This window comes from Sinohyriopsis cumingii, chromosome 11 (genome assembly GCF_028554795.1).
Source record: "Sinohyriopsis cumingii isolate HCF-2022 chromosome 11, ASM2855479v2, whole genome shotgun sequence".
NCBI classification, from domain to species: Eukaryota; Metazoa; Mollusca; class Bivalvia; order Unionida; family Unionidae; genus Sinohyriopsis; species Sinohyriopsis cumingii.
In genome coordinates this window covers 105642141-105657245 of record NC_142971.1, presented here as the reverse complement: position 1 = coordinate 105657245, position 15105 = coordinate 105642141, and the positions used below count along the sequence as shown (strand labels likewise).

At 34.5% G+C, this 15105-nt stretch overlaps 1 protein-coding gene across 1 annotated transcript in view; it reads left to right on the top strand.

Annotated features, from left to right (window-relative positions):
- The window catches only part of LOC149789219 (SCO-spondin-like), a 151489-nt gene that overhangs the window by 127435 nt on the left and 8949 nt on the right, over positions 1-15105 (top strand). The window contains exons 29-33 of the mRNA XM_089973588.1: positions 5865-5956; positions 8412-8449; positions 12119-12313; positions 13429-13620; positions 14242-14436. Coding sequence (XP_089829714.1) covers positions 5865-5956; positions 8412-8449; positions 12119-12313; positions 13429-13620; positions 14242-14436 — 712 coding nt within the window. The remainder of the gene's footprint in view (positions 1-5864; positions 5957-8411; positions 8450-12118; positions 12314-13428; positions 13621-14241; positions 14437-15105) is intronic.

The following is a 15105-nucleotide window of genomic DNA, read 5'->3' as shown; positions in this document are numbered from 1 at the left end:
AAAATTATTCAGGTACTTTGCCTGGAAAAGAATTGTTACCGTTTCAATGTAATTCGCACTTAAATAATACCTTGTGTATCAAACTAATTGTTCCAGAAGCAAAACACACTTTAGACCTATCAGTGATATATGTATGTATGTATGTATGTATGTATGTATGTATGTATGTATGTATGTATAAATGCATGTAGTTAGGTAGGTAGGTAGCTAGGTACGTAGGTATGTATGTAGGTAGGTAGGTAGGTTATCTAGCTAGGTAGCTAGGTATGTAGGTAGGTAGATACATACATGTATGTTGGTAGGTAGATACATTCAGGTAGGTAGATGTATGTATGTATGTATGTATGTATGTATGTATGTATGTATGTATGTGAGTGTGTGTAGGTAGCTAGGTAGGTAGCTAGCTAGCTATCTAGGTAGCTATGTATGTAGGTAGGTACATACATGTATGTAGGTAGGTAGATACATTCAGGTAGGTAGGTAGGTATATACAGGTATGCAAGTAGGTAGGCTTGTAGGTAGTTAGCGGGTATGTAATGATTTTGAGGTTCCTCAGCAACATGAGATATCAAGTTTTAGTCTGCTCAACATTAGTTTTCAAACATATAAAATTAGATTGCTCAAAACCTCTAGAATGTAAAATTCAGATATAAATGCAATCATGACGTGCAATAAAACATCATATATGATGTAAAAGTGTTACGATTCTGTGAAACTATATAAAAGAACAGATAAAGGTAAAAGGTGTAAACTCCGTAAAACATATACTCAAAATGTGTCGGGCTTAACATAATGATACAGTGTAAGCATGAAGTTCACGATAAAATACGTCTGTCTTGGCAAGAATGTGTTCTACTCTTAGCGGTCATGTCATGGTATAACTCTGACCCCTAAGAACAGTGTTTGTCTATCCCGATGTTATTTAAAAAGAAATCGAATGTTCGGTTGTCCCAAAATAGTCAATGTCAAATATTGTAGGAAATATTTTACAAGAATACATTATTATATTGGGCATGTTGATTAAATATCGAATATCAATCAAGGAAGTTTAATATATTGAATATTGATTACGTATATTTCGTATAAATAACAGCATTTTAAAAATATAAATGGAAATCATTAAATATCAATTAAATATTTGCTATATATAACTACGTGATAGTGAATACAATTGAATTTTATTCCATTTAAATAAAGTAAATCGGATTTGCAACATTTAACACGCTTAAAGTCAATACATGATTTTCTCATTTCACATAATACACTTTTTTATTTCGCTTACCACTTGCAAGGATTATTTAATGCTGACCGCAGCGGTGTACGAAAACCATGGGTTGTACTTTTATAGAATTCAAATGTATTTTTTTTTAAAAGAGATTATAATGGAGAGTGGATCATTATAAAAAATCTGAAAAGTCGTGGTCATACAAAAAATCAATCAGACAATATTCTCTCGCGCAATAATTTGATATCGTATGGTGGGAGACTCAAAAGGTATATTGGCTATTAAAAAAAACTCGAGTGCTAAAGGACCTTTGACTTGCCAATGTCTTTTATAACGCCCTGCTCATAGTCGTTAACATCGTGTAACTAATCCTTTAAGCAGTCCTTTAATTGATATTTTCACCGCTGAGGCAACATTTAAATTACTTCTAATGTGGCATCTGATGCTGCAGTCTGTGCATTTGTTAGCTCTTTTGTACCTTACGGACCTTCTGTTATAGAAGCTGGCTAGAGAATGGAGTTTACCTTGAAAAAGATTTGTTTCCAAGTCAATTTCGTCAATTTACTGATTTGGAATTTTAGTATTTTTATAAAAGAGAGAAAGAGAGGGAGAAGGATAGAGAAAGACAGAGAGACTCAGAAACATAGAGAGTCCGAGAAGGAGAATAAAGCGCCGGTGTTCCTGCATCAGTTAGATATACACAGTTTCAACTAGACTAAATTATGATAACCTATGTTAAACCACGCCGACATCATGGTTGCATTTTTGTATTTGTTTCCTTCTTCTTGCCATGTTGTTTCTGATTGCAGTTGTTTTTAAAGGAAGACGCTGTCTTCGATATTCTTCACATATCTGCGTTCCATCTTTTAATAGTCTATGATCACTTTTATCATACTGTTGATTTCTAGAGTATGTTCACTGTTGTGTTCACAGGCATTATGTTACGGCGTGGAAATGTCCCTCGTCGTAGCCCTGGTATGGAGTGAAAGCAAAGCCTCACAAAGCATATATATCCTCCTGCATAATCGTAGTACTAAATACCGTGGGTAGAGTTGGTTCCTAAACGTCGAGTGACTTCAGTCAGAGTCAAGCAAGATCTCAAGTTTTTATGAGCTACGTTAGGGTCCAGTGGTCTGGTATAGAGCATCTGATCATTTTGGGTGATTTCTACCTCGGGATATCATGACGAGAAGGAACTCGAAAGGGTTTTAGTCGATATATCCCATGAAGTGTGTTCTGGTCAGAAACACTGCGTATTTGTCAGTAGGAGTAGGTTTTGGTTATTAGGTGTGGTTTCTGGTTTATAGAACGGTGAGTTGGTATGTAAGCATGCTTCATCTGTCAGCAGCAACACATACTGTCCACAACCCGTCTTCCTAACCAGCACGACCGCTTACTAACAAATAGACCAATTCGTGTTACTGACCAGTTTCCATATCTACTGACAATCACATACAACACTCCTGTAGATTTGTAACTTATTAATATTAACTTGTATATGCGTTGATTTATGTCCGAAATATCAGGAGGGAATGTGTATTTGAGGAGAGTTAGTCCCTGATTCTGGAAGCAAATATGCCTGGGTACGAATGAATGTCTAAATTCACAACAACGTCCCACTCTTTATTTTAGTGATGCGCTGTTAGTTGAGGGGAATATATTTGTAGTTGGTGTGTTTATGTAAGGATCTGAAACTCTCGACTACAGTTCAGTTATCAGCATGGATGAAAAGCAACTCTCAAACCTTTATATTGTTGTTGTTGTGGTTGTCGATTTAACGCCATTTTACAGCACAGGATAGACTTATACGTGGCAGCCATACGGAATGTTACAGCACAGGATAGGCTATACATAGCGGCCAGTATAACTGGTGGAGGATGAATCCTTGAAAACCCCGGGAAGAACCAACGACCATAAGAAGCTACTGGTAGGCTTTCTCACGTACTTACGTTAGCCGACTTAAAACTCGAACCCACACAGACAGAGGTGAGATGGCAGTGATCCGGAACGGTGAGCGCTTTAGACCACTCAGCCACTTGGAGCCCCCAAACCTGTATATATATATATATATATATATATATATATATATATATATATATATATATATATATATATATATATATATATATAGTATAAGTGAACATTAGAGTGTTGTATGTTAATCTTTACTACATAATCAATGTTCTTGTAGAATTGCAAAGGTTTAAATACAAATGATAAAGGATTATATTTTGAAAGTATTCGTTACTTGCAAAGAATTATAAAAGGAAATATTGTAATAGTTAATTTAAACATTTTGAACGTGTAATAGTTGTTCTGCGTTTTGTCAGACTAAAACTGATAATAATAAGTGTAGAATTTCCGCTTCAGGTCATTTCGGATATTTGCGAGCGTTTGGTCGATAATGTGGATTTCTGTGTTAAAGTTCGAGTATATAATGTTTATGATAATGCCATACTGTCATTGATGGGATCATATCTGGTCCTACCTGTAAGGTTGAATGCAAACTATGTTATCGCGTCACATATATTATTGTTTAAATTATGTGTATCGGCAAAAAATCAATACGTTCTTCTTAAACTTGTAATGCCAAACTTAAAGGCTTACATTGTAACATTGAAGTCGTGCATGTGCCTCCCTGCATAGATACTAAAAATGACTCGGTTATTTCTTTCAAACTTTAATGTATTAGGTCGGTTATGTATGACAGTATCAATTTGCTCCCCCCCCCCTCCACTATATGCACATATCACTACCTTCAAGTTACATGAGTGATGTTCATCCACTCCCATTTAATATCTTGCATTTTTTAGGCATTTAATAGCTTATGCTGAAAGATATTATCCCCTCTTGCGGAAGTTTGTATGTGAGATAATATGGATATTTGAAATGTATTATTTCTTAGGAATCAATTACGCATAAGCCAACCTGTTCTTATAAACATGCCTGTCCACAATTATGGATTCTAAACTGAATAGAAAGATACTGAATAAAATTCAGAAAAGGATGCACGGTTTTCCATTCAGTGATAAGATTCCAAAATAACAGAGCACGAATTGCTCCAAGACCGGGGATAAATGATCCATGAGCAATTTCGTAATCTTGTAAAAAAAAAAAAAAAAAAAAAAAAAATACGGTATCAATGAGATCCGACAATTAGTTCAATAAGCTTGACATCAGCTATATATAGTAAATCATACGCCAAAGATAATGATATTTCGCTTGTATTGCTCCAAAAATGTATAATCAAAGCAGAAATCCTACCGTTTGTGAAGAAATTGAAAATGCAGCATACTTTCTGTAATTTGTTTCATAGTGCACAAATCTTATTTTTTCAATTAATGATCGCGTCATTATGAATCATAATTTGCTACTTTTATGGATGAAGTACACATACACATATGCACACACAAACACACACACACACACTCACACACAATTCTAATCACATAGTTCCATAGCACCCTAATTATTGTAGATGTTGATTTGTATATATTGAAACAGTCGCTCTCTCTCTCGCTACATCCCTCCTCCCCTCCTCCCGCTTCTCTGTGTGTGTGTGTATATATATATATATATATATATATATATATATATATATATATATATATATATATATATATATGAGCTATTGACTCAAGCCCTGCATTAAAATAATATTGCATCAGTCAATCAAATGAAGCAGTGTGCCTGCAAACACAATATCTTCATTTGAGATGTATGTCCACTTAATATATATGCAGGTGTTTTATCGTTTCTTAATTTAGTTATGTGAAATCTATGTAACTTGTCAGTATCAAATTCAATAATTCGTGCTAACATTACAGGTTTGCAGCTAGCTGTGGACACGTGACTATGTTTATTCGAGTAATTTCTGAACTCTTCATGTCCAAATTGCTGAAGGAATTACGGTAAACTGGAACAAAAAACATTATAAACAGCTTGAAATACAAAACTTTAGCGTCAGTTGTTTACGTTTTTGTTCGTAATCTGCTCGTACTGGCGAATCGTTTTATTTCTCATAACAATTTTACTCATAGGGTGTGTGACTGAGGCTTAGAATTAAGGTTTTTGTACTCCACTAAACAGCCTTTAAATGAATGGCGACAGGTGACACGAATAGTATACTGTCAGGGTTTTCGATTACCTATTAGACTGGTTGTATATAATGTGATCAATGTACCTGTTTCAAATTGTATTACTTTATCAACATATAATAATGAGGTGTGGATCCTCTGTGTACAAGTCACAGGTCTTACAATAACTTTGACACTTGCGTATGAATATTGAAGCCAAACGTGTTACATATATTACACACGTAATTGTGAGGGAGTTTACTTGAAAATAAACAAGTTTCTTGGAATTTATATCTGAGTTCTTTCATTATAAAGTATATAAAACGCGTGTTTTCGTAGAACTATGATTAAAATTATTCAAATCAGTCCAGTAAGAACTGGTACATAGCGGTTTACTTACAGGTTGTCAACAAGCAGTGGGTTTTCCCTATTGTTCCATTGATTCTTAAGTTGTCCTTCAAGACATATAAGGTAAACAAGGAGTGGCAGCCGATATACTGAGAATACTGAAACGAGAACAACGTAGAATCTCAGGTAGTCTACTACTTATTCGTGTATAATCACATTACCCTACACAAACAGACATGAACCAATCTACAAGGGACGGCATACTTTTTCTTGCCGTATGCACAGTGTTTGTCTCCATGCCTCATGGGTAAGGTTTCAATGTTTTATACATTCTTTTTAATCTTTCATTTTAAATTGTAACTCTGCTATTTGATCTTTGCAATGCACGAAATAAAAAAGACGATAAACACATATTGCACATATCGAAATGCCTTATATGATCGGTAAGAATAATATATACTGAGGATTATTTGGGTACTATGCTCTTTTTCAGGTTCCAGAAATTAGATTGTTCTAATTATTTCATTTGTTTTAAATAAGCCTGTTTTTTTTTTAAATCCTGTTCTGTCAGAATGCTATAAGATATATTACGTAACGATTACGAGAACGGTTGTTCAATACAGGTGAAGTAAAGCTCTGTAAGATTGTTCTCAGATTTTATATATATATATATATATATATATATATATATATATATATATATATATATATATATATATATATATATATAGAGAGAGAGAGAGAGAGAGAGAGAGAGAGAGAGAGAGACAGAGAGACAGACAGTATGTGTGCGTGGATATTGTCATGTATTAATACTTATATTATGATGACAATCATAGTGCACTCTACAAAGACTAATTAATCAGACAATACGAAAAGCTTGAACGGTAACACCTTCTTAGCTTGAACTGATTAACATAAGCACTTGCTTTTTCGCCACATTGCGATCTACGGAAGATTTATACATTTACGTCGAAGACGTTTACTTTAAATTTGGCAATATGCTTCCAAGCATTGCATGATGTTAACACGACAAGATTTACATTTGATCATACATAAAACACAGTATGCATGTAAACATGTATGTACAAATAATAATAATAATAATAATAATAATAATACAATCATGTATTTATCTGAGGTGATATAATTAACCAATATACATGTAATTTGTAAAGACATCCATGGTTGATATCTTGTATGTCGATATATATTTAACTATCTAGATGTGTGTTACACTTAAAGAGAGAAAATGCATCAAAATCGTTTGAAGGAAGAAATTATATGTATGTATAAAAAGATGATACCAAAATAACACAGCAAGCTGGAGAAAATACCAAAATAACACAGCAAGCTGAAGAAAATACCAAAATAACACAGCAAGCTGAAGAAAATACCAAAATCGTACGGTAAATATAGGAATGGCAGAACTCATTACCAGCTATTATTATGTAAATTTATATATTCAGCACCATCAGTTCGAATGTTAATAGCTGCAAGTTAACATCAAATGTCTGTGCTATAAAATAACTTTAAATGACATTATATATATATATATATATATATATATATATATATATATATATATATATATATATATATATATATATATATATATATATATATTCTCCATTCCTTCCACAGAAATATTTACATAGTTTCCATATTTGTTTAGCAGTACCACATATTCACCCTGTAAAATCACCACTCAATCAAGAATGGTGGATGTTAGTGAATTAAATTTATATAAGTTTTAAAGTATCATTGTAAGGATAATTAGCGGCCTTTCTTAGAGATAGTATCCCCATAATACAAAGTGGAAAAGACGGGGAAAAAAGTAACTTTACGTGCTGTTGATAGACATTGATGTATTTGCATGAATTGTAAGATATAAACTATCAGTCATGTATATGCCCTATAAATACAATTTACTGTGTAGATAAAACGGCACACAAATGAATTGTACCAAATATTTGAGATGATGGGTAGATCAAAAGTTCGGTTGATGTTCACATTCGACTACTATAGAGCAAACCCTTCTGAAATGAAGATTAGCGTCATATAATATCCAACAAATTAATATTGATAATATTGTTTGAATATGTTTTACGTTTAAGTTATGTTTACTCAGAGGTTATGTTTTAAAGTAAAAATATAACTTATCTTTGCCTTTTCCTAAAGATACTTTCCTCCAAATAATGAGGCGACTATATTTTGTATTTTATTGACCGACGTTTGTTATTACAATCGATTTTATTGTTTCTTTTGAAAATGTATGGATATGTGCTCTGCATTGGTCCTGTATTTATTCATGGTAAGAGTATTTAAATCAATCCGTAAATTGTTATATTTCATAAATGGAAATTTGTTGAGTTTCCGCATGGTAACACGTGCTCATAAATTTTGCACAAACGTATTGCTACTAAACAAATGCATGCTAAGCTTCTAAGATACCATAGGGTGTAGTATAGGGTTTGGACTGTTGTTATGGCTACAGACGTGTTCAGTTGGCAATTTGTTTACTTTTTTTGTGTTTTTGTTTTCCTAAAACAAATTGTAATTTGTCTTCCTCGGATAATTAAGGGACACAATCCACTTACTGCGATTGTGATGGTAAGTTTAACATTGAATAAGCAAATAAACCAGGTTCATAGTATTGATTGTTCCTCACAGTCATTGAACATTGCTAGAATTTTGCAATAAGAACAGGTCTTATAGAAGAACTTTGTAATGTTCCATTCCATTTTTACTTTATATCCTAGAACTGTCTCAGCGGGCTGTACTCAGTCAATTGTATGCGGTAAGTACTATTTTCAAGTAACCATTCATCCTACATGTGTCTGTAAGATCAAATCATAGTTGTCCTAAAATTACAGAATATACATCACCAATAATGTATATCGGAATGATTCTTTTACAGAACTAGAGAATTTACGATAGTGATCAATTTTGTTTTATTCTTGATTTCTCCAGTTCTTCCTTATTTCCCTGATTCCTCTCTTTCCTTCTTTCTTTCTGTAGTTGATTTTACCTGCAATTTATTTCAAATATGCTCCAGGGAAATATGGATAAATTAAATTGTGTTTTTCATAAAGTTACAAACTTTTGTTGAGCCTATTCAAGGCTTCAGTCATTGATAACTCGCAGATGAAACACAATAACATTGTCATTCTAAAATTTAGAACTTGGATAATCGTTTCCTTCGTTGCTAGCCAGTTTGGCATAGAGCTATGTCAGATGGCAAGGCTGGAAATCGTTGGTGTTTGTTCAGGCAAAAGAGGATGTTTTACGGACGCAGAGGGAAGTGGAAACTGTCTGAGTTTTAGGAGATACTATTTTATCTTGTCATATAGAAAATATGCTTCACATTTCCGGAAATTACAGGAACAGACACATGCATTTAACACGGTTTGCCATCAAGCATTAGGTCGGTATAACTACATAAGCATTTAAATGCACATCACATCATGTGTGTCCGTGTGTGTCATTTGGTTTTTAACGTAGCTTTAACAACTTTTACTCATATCGCTACGACGTCTGCAGTGTGCAGTTTATAGTGATGTGTCTAGCATTGGGGCATCATGTATTATTTGCTACCCACAAAGTCACATTATCCTGACACCAGGCCGGTCAATCCTAATTCTAACCTCTTAACGCTGAGCGCCAAGAAATGCAGATGATAGTACCATTTTTATAAGTCTTTGGTATGACTCAGACAGGGTTTGAACCCGCATATGAGGCAGACGCTACATCACATAATTCATGTAAAGAGCAAACTAAGCAGCAAGAAAATCGAGTAAAGTCTCCCACTTCCCTCCCTATAATTTTGCTTAGAATATTATTAATTTGTGTCATGGTTATATTCATCCTATTTTGATGAGGACGTTCCGGTGTGAAATTGACGCCATGAGAATGGACTGGAGTCACTAGTTATTTGCTCCTATTAATGCTAAAGAAGAAGTTCTAAGGGGAAGAAGTGGAAAATATGCATGATCGGAGACGCCTGCTGCTTACCTTTATCCATCTTGATGAAGAGGTTCCGACCGGAAGTGGGGGCAGGAAAACAAAATAACCGTTCCTATCTTTATAAAGTTACACTGGGAAGCAAGAAGCATGATAAAAGATTGGAATATCTTGCTGTTTACTCCTATCAAACGCTGTCCATCTATTTAAATTACATTAAACGCATTCCTGGTATTTAATGCTTAAGAACTGATTCTCTCTGAATATGTGTAATTAACTGCTTCTACATAAGTGCCTTCAAACGTACTCAATATCCATAATATCTGGGTCACCCTCAAATAAACGAGCATAGACAACTAATTGAACTTGGCCGTGATGTAAATGTTTGGGCAGTTAACTATACCTTTATTGTAAGATTATCAATACACATTTACATCCAGTGAACCATCTAAGAAGATTAAACGATAAAAAGTGTGCGTGTTTAACCTAGTTATTGAGAAACCTGTCCCTGTTTGATGCCACAGTAAAACAACGACCCTGTAGTACATTTACGTTAATAGCAATTACATTAAATGATTCAAGGTTTTAGGCTATTAGGAACACTTTACTCTTTCGTTGTCTTCTTATAAAAAAATAGCTCACTAATTTTCCAGTAATTTCTTCTGCCAATCAATGACCTTTAGTCTTATAAAATGCGGTTTTTATTAATAAAAAACGCGACTGGTTTCGTTGTAACAAAATAATTAGTTTCCTGTGACCTTTCATAATAGTTATTCATTGTTTACATAAGTTTTCCTGTAAACATGCCGCATAACCTAGTTGTCTCTCGATTACCGTTTTTACAATATCGATAGACTTATTTTAATTTTGCTAACCTGCTCTAACGAAAATTTTATGAAATTTTCCACAGGAGAATAGGTTTCCTCTGTGCATTCTTAATAAATAAAAACATCAGAATATTGGATTTCATATGGATAGGTAGTTTATCTCCCAAGAGAAATGAATTGAGACACGCATTGCTGCAGTTATATGCCGACTGGATGCAATCTGGACCATTGCGTAGGCTCCTAATCTATAACAAATGTTGAAAATATTTGCTTTTCTCAAATAATTACTTGGCTTCATTGAATGCGACTACATATATTGGTAGTATTTGCCTTTCGTCTTCTAGAGGGACATGTCTGGCAAACGTTTATATGATTACTATACATATGGGAAGTAAATCTTCCAAACCAGTTTTTGTTTCCCACTGACCTCTATTTCCATCATATTAGCGAAACCAAATTTTACTTGTTGGAGTTAATAGTAAACAAAGATAGATAATTTATAAATACTCAAATACAATATTACTTTACCCATTTCTGTAGTGATCTGCAAGTACTTCAATCAAACATTTGACAAAATGGATGACAGTTGTGGAAACATGATTTAAAACAATTATTAACTAATTGCCACGTTACGGAATTAAGATAACAAACTTACTGATATGGATCACATTGCCATTTAGTGACCTGCCTTCGTCAATGCAGATTCAGATGAACTCGGATTGAAAAATAGGGACAATCTATCATTTTATAATTTTTTTTAAACTATATTTTTCATCCATAAGATTTAATAATTAAGAATTGCTTAAATATATTTATGTGCTTGAATGTCCAACGTCCACATTAAAAAAAAAACTCACTGTAAAAAGCAAATGTATCGACGAGATTTTCAAGAGCGTTCAACGCTGTTTGCCCCAAAAAGGCAAATCTCACCTGTTTTAGTATCCTGTTATATCGATGTATACATGGAACCTATAAAAGCTGCAGGCAACGGGTGATCTCATATGTTAACGGCACAACCCCGTGGTCACACACCAGACGGCAAACTTCTCTCGATTTGTCTAAACTTGCAAAGTACTTGTGGCAATACTATCGCTCTGTAGTAGTGCACACATAAGTAATGTACTATGAAATGCAGTTACTGATAATGTATGTTAATGCTGTATTGTTCTAATTTCCCACTAATCCGAGCTCTACATCAATTAATACACACAGACACCAACGCACACAATTGTTGCCTAACGAGTGAGAGAGGTTTTGTGCATAGTTTGTTCGGGTCCCTTTCCAGTGTTTGTGTTTGTTTGTTGTTAAATTGCACACACAACTAATTATATTCCCAGTAACCGTAACGTTAATGTTTATCCAAATCACTAAACTTTCGAGGAAAGATGGGCTAAGCACGCCGACAGCCCGTGAACGATATATCGAATAGCAAACCACAGAAAACGATAAAATAATGAATGCCGCTGAAGACAACATTACATAGCATGTTTAAAATGATGTATGGATACTTAGGTTTAAATATGATTGATCCAAAATTGCATGAAATATGCTCGAGGTAATTATTTTCAGCGAGCTACATTCTTTTCAATATACCGTGTCAATTACATTTTTCTTGATAAATAGAATGTGTTCGACCTTCCATATTGTTATCTCGTCTCTGTTTTTCCACTTATTTTAAGGTGTAAATTGCACCTTAGGCGCTTGGAACAGCTGGACGTCAGAAGGAACCTGTAGTGTTACATGTGGTGGAGGTTTACAGGCTCAATTCAGGAACCGGACCTGCATAAATATTTCCCAGAACGTTGCGAATCAGTGTAGCGGAACTACAACGGAATGTAGGTCCATTCCATGCAACAATCAAACTTGTACAATAGGTAAGGAATCATTTTTACAGTTACTGCAGTAAAGAAAAATGCAAACATTATAGAGTAAAGAGTCGGGTCAATCATTCGAAAGAAATACAGCAAAGATAAAAATGTAATAAAATATATGCGTGTTCAGAAATAGTTTTAGATGTGTCGGTACAGGATAGAAACAGGTAATAAGGAAAAAGACTTGATCTTTTTGGAGATGGAAACATCATATTAATGTTGCAACTCTTATGAACACTGTTTGGAATATAAACCAGTAAAGGTTGTGCAGATGAATGGCATAAAAACTGCTAACATGAGAAAACAATATAAGAAACATATTCAGAAATGTGCGTTTTTTGAAATATTATTGAATGTACTTATATATAAAATCCGTAGCATTTGACCATCTTCCTTCAGAAGGCGATGTCTGACAAATGTGATTGCCGTAAAAAGAGAAGCACATTATGGAATCGACTCTTCCTTCTTCACTGTTTCCCTTTCCATGACAGTTAACAAACAAAGCGGTCTCTTTTGGTATTCGTTTCATCCAAAGTTAAATACTGTTTTCTTTATCAAAACAAAACAATTTCTAAAGTATATGCGCCATTTTATTCGAGTAACAGAGAGAGAGAGAGAGAGAGAGAGAGAGAGAGATGCATTTGTAATAAGATCAAATACTTGAGGAAATGGTTGGAAACTAAAGACATAAAGTATCAAATAGAAATTGCCAAGTTACATAAGCAATATACATCATCTTTCAGAGAGTGATCATGCAACCACGTTGAGTTGCCTTGATCTGTATTTGTAGAATTACCCAGCTGGACAAATTATATATACGTTCTCAAGGTTAGGACATTCAGGTTTTTGTGAACACGCATTATTTACAATGCTGCTGACAAAATGAATTGCACGACATATTTTAAGCAACTCCTGGTTTTGGGGTTTGATAATCCAATTTACAAGCAGGATTCTTCTGAAAAATTACATAAATTTTTTCGCAGTGATTATTTGCAGCCATTCAATGGCATACATTCTTTTCAATACGCTATTTAATGCAAGCTTTTAATAAACACAGTGAGTTCATTTTGTTATAATTTGATGGTGTCTTTGTTCGCTTTTGTCACTGTAAACGGCAGATGGAGGCTGGAGCGCTTGGAATAACTGGATTTCAGATGGAAACTGTATTATCACATGTAGTGGATGTACACAACCTCAAACCAGGCTCCGGACCTGCACAAGTCCAGTTCCACAAAATGGTGGAAAACCGTGCAACGGAACTTCAAAGGAGTCTCAAAACGTTACATGCGACGAAATAACTTGTCCTCTAGGTAAGGATTTCGGCGACTTGAACGAGAATGGTGGATGTTTTAGTGTGAATAGTCATCCAGTCTGATAGAAGAGAAAAAGCAGCTAACTTGGCGCATTTTAAACAAAGTTAGACAAAGTTGTTTTTTCTTCACTCTGTTTTAAATGTGTAGGCAGAAGATATAAACCGTTTGCAGATATATTGGAGATGGCCAGGGATGGCAACCGCTATGATATGGGTAAAACATGCTCTATATAGGCGGATAAAATGGCCGTGTGATGTTAAGAAATTATGCAAATCAGTTTCCCCCAGCAAACCTTTTTACGACATAAGTATTGAGATAAACCATTAACAACTAGACAGGTATGAAAAAGATGTAACCGGTATGAGATGGGCAAATCCGACAAACGTGTGGTATTATCAGTATAATAATATCAGTATAATATTTGGAAATATTTATTGTTTAATTCTTATATGTTCATGGTATAGGGTGAATGGGAAAGAAAAGCACATCCATGCGTTCAAAAATGTAAGTTATGCCGATCTCCATTTTAGGGCAGTCAGACTATTTAATCTACCTTCTAACGATTCCCTTGCCTTACATGGACTTTTGTTAAATATTCACAATTTACTCACAAATTAGTGGATGGTGGCTGGAATGCGTGGTATGCCTGGACAGATTCCAGTTCCTGCAGCGCTTCATGTGGTGGAGGTACTATGAAACAAGTAAGGGCCAGATCATGTTCAAATCCTTGGCCACTAAATGGTGGTAAAGAATGTAATGGCAGTATATCGGAATCTCGAACCGTTCAGTGCAACACTCAATCTTGTTCTCGGGGTAAGTACTATTACTGCTAAAACTCCTACAACAATTGTCCTACCTAGGTGGAAAAAATTTGTCTATTGTTGGCTTTGAAAGAAAACAATTTAATCCATGCGGAATACAAAGGGGTTTGGTCACTATGGGGCATTACCCGGATCCATAGGAAACTTATTTGGATAAAGTAGTCCACTCTCTCTTCAATATTTACGTATTTGATTTGCATGTATGGCAGACAAACAGAGAGATAGCCAGACAGACAGAGAGTGTACAATAGCTGTAAAATATACAGAACGTGAGGCACTCATTCAACACGATTATATTACTTCTGTGCACTATGTTATGATCTTATCACCAACATCATTACCAATGTTGAACTGGACAGTATCCCGTCATCTTTAAATACATGGTATTTAGCCGTGAAACTCCTGTATATTTAGTGATTAATATATTTTTTTCGTGGTTTTTTTTTCTAGGGGTGGTGATGCGGGAGGAGGGCATCGTGCAATATCATTGTATTTATCTGCCCAGAGATTGTACATTTTATATTCACTGACTTCGAAATTTAGGAGGATGCATTATAAATGACAGATGTATACCATAATATTTTATCATTATATATTCCCAAATTCTTCTGCTTAAAGGTCATATGGCATTGAAATTCAAGTGGTCATGGTAGCATTGGTT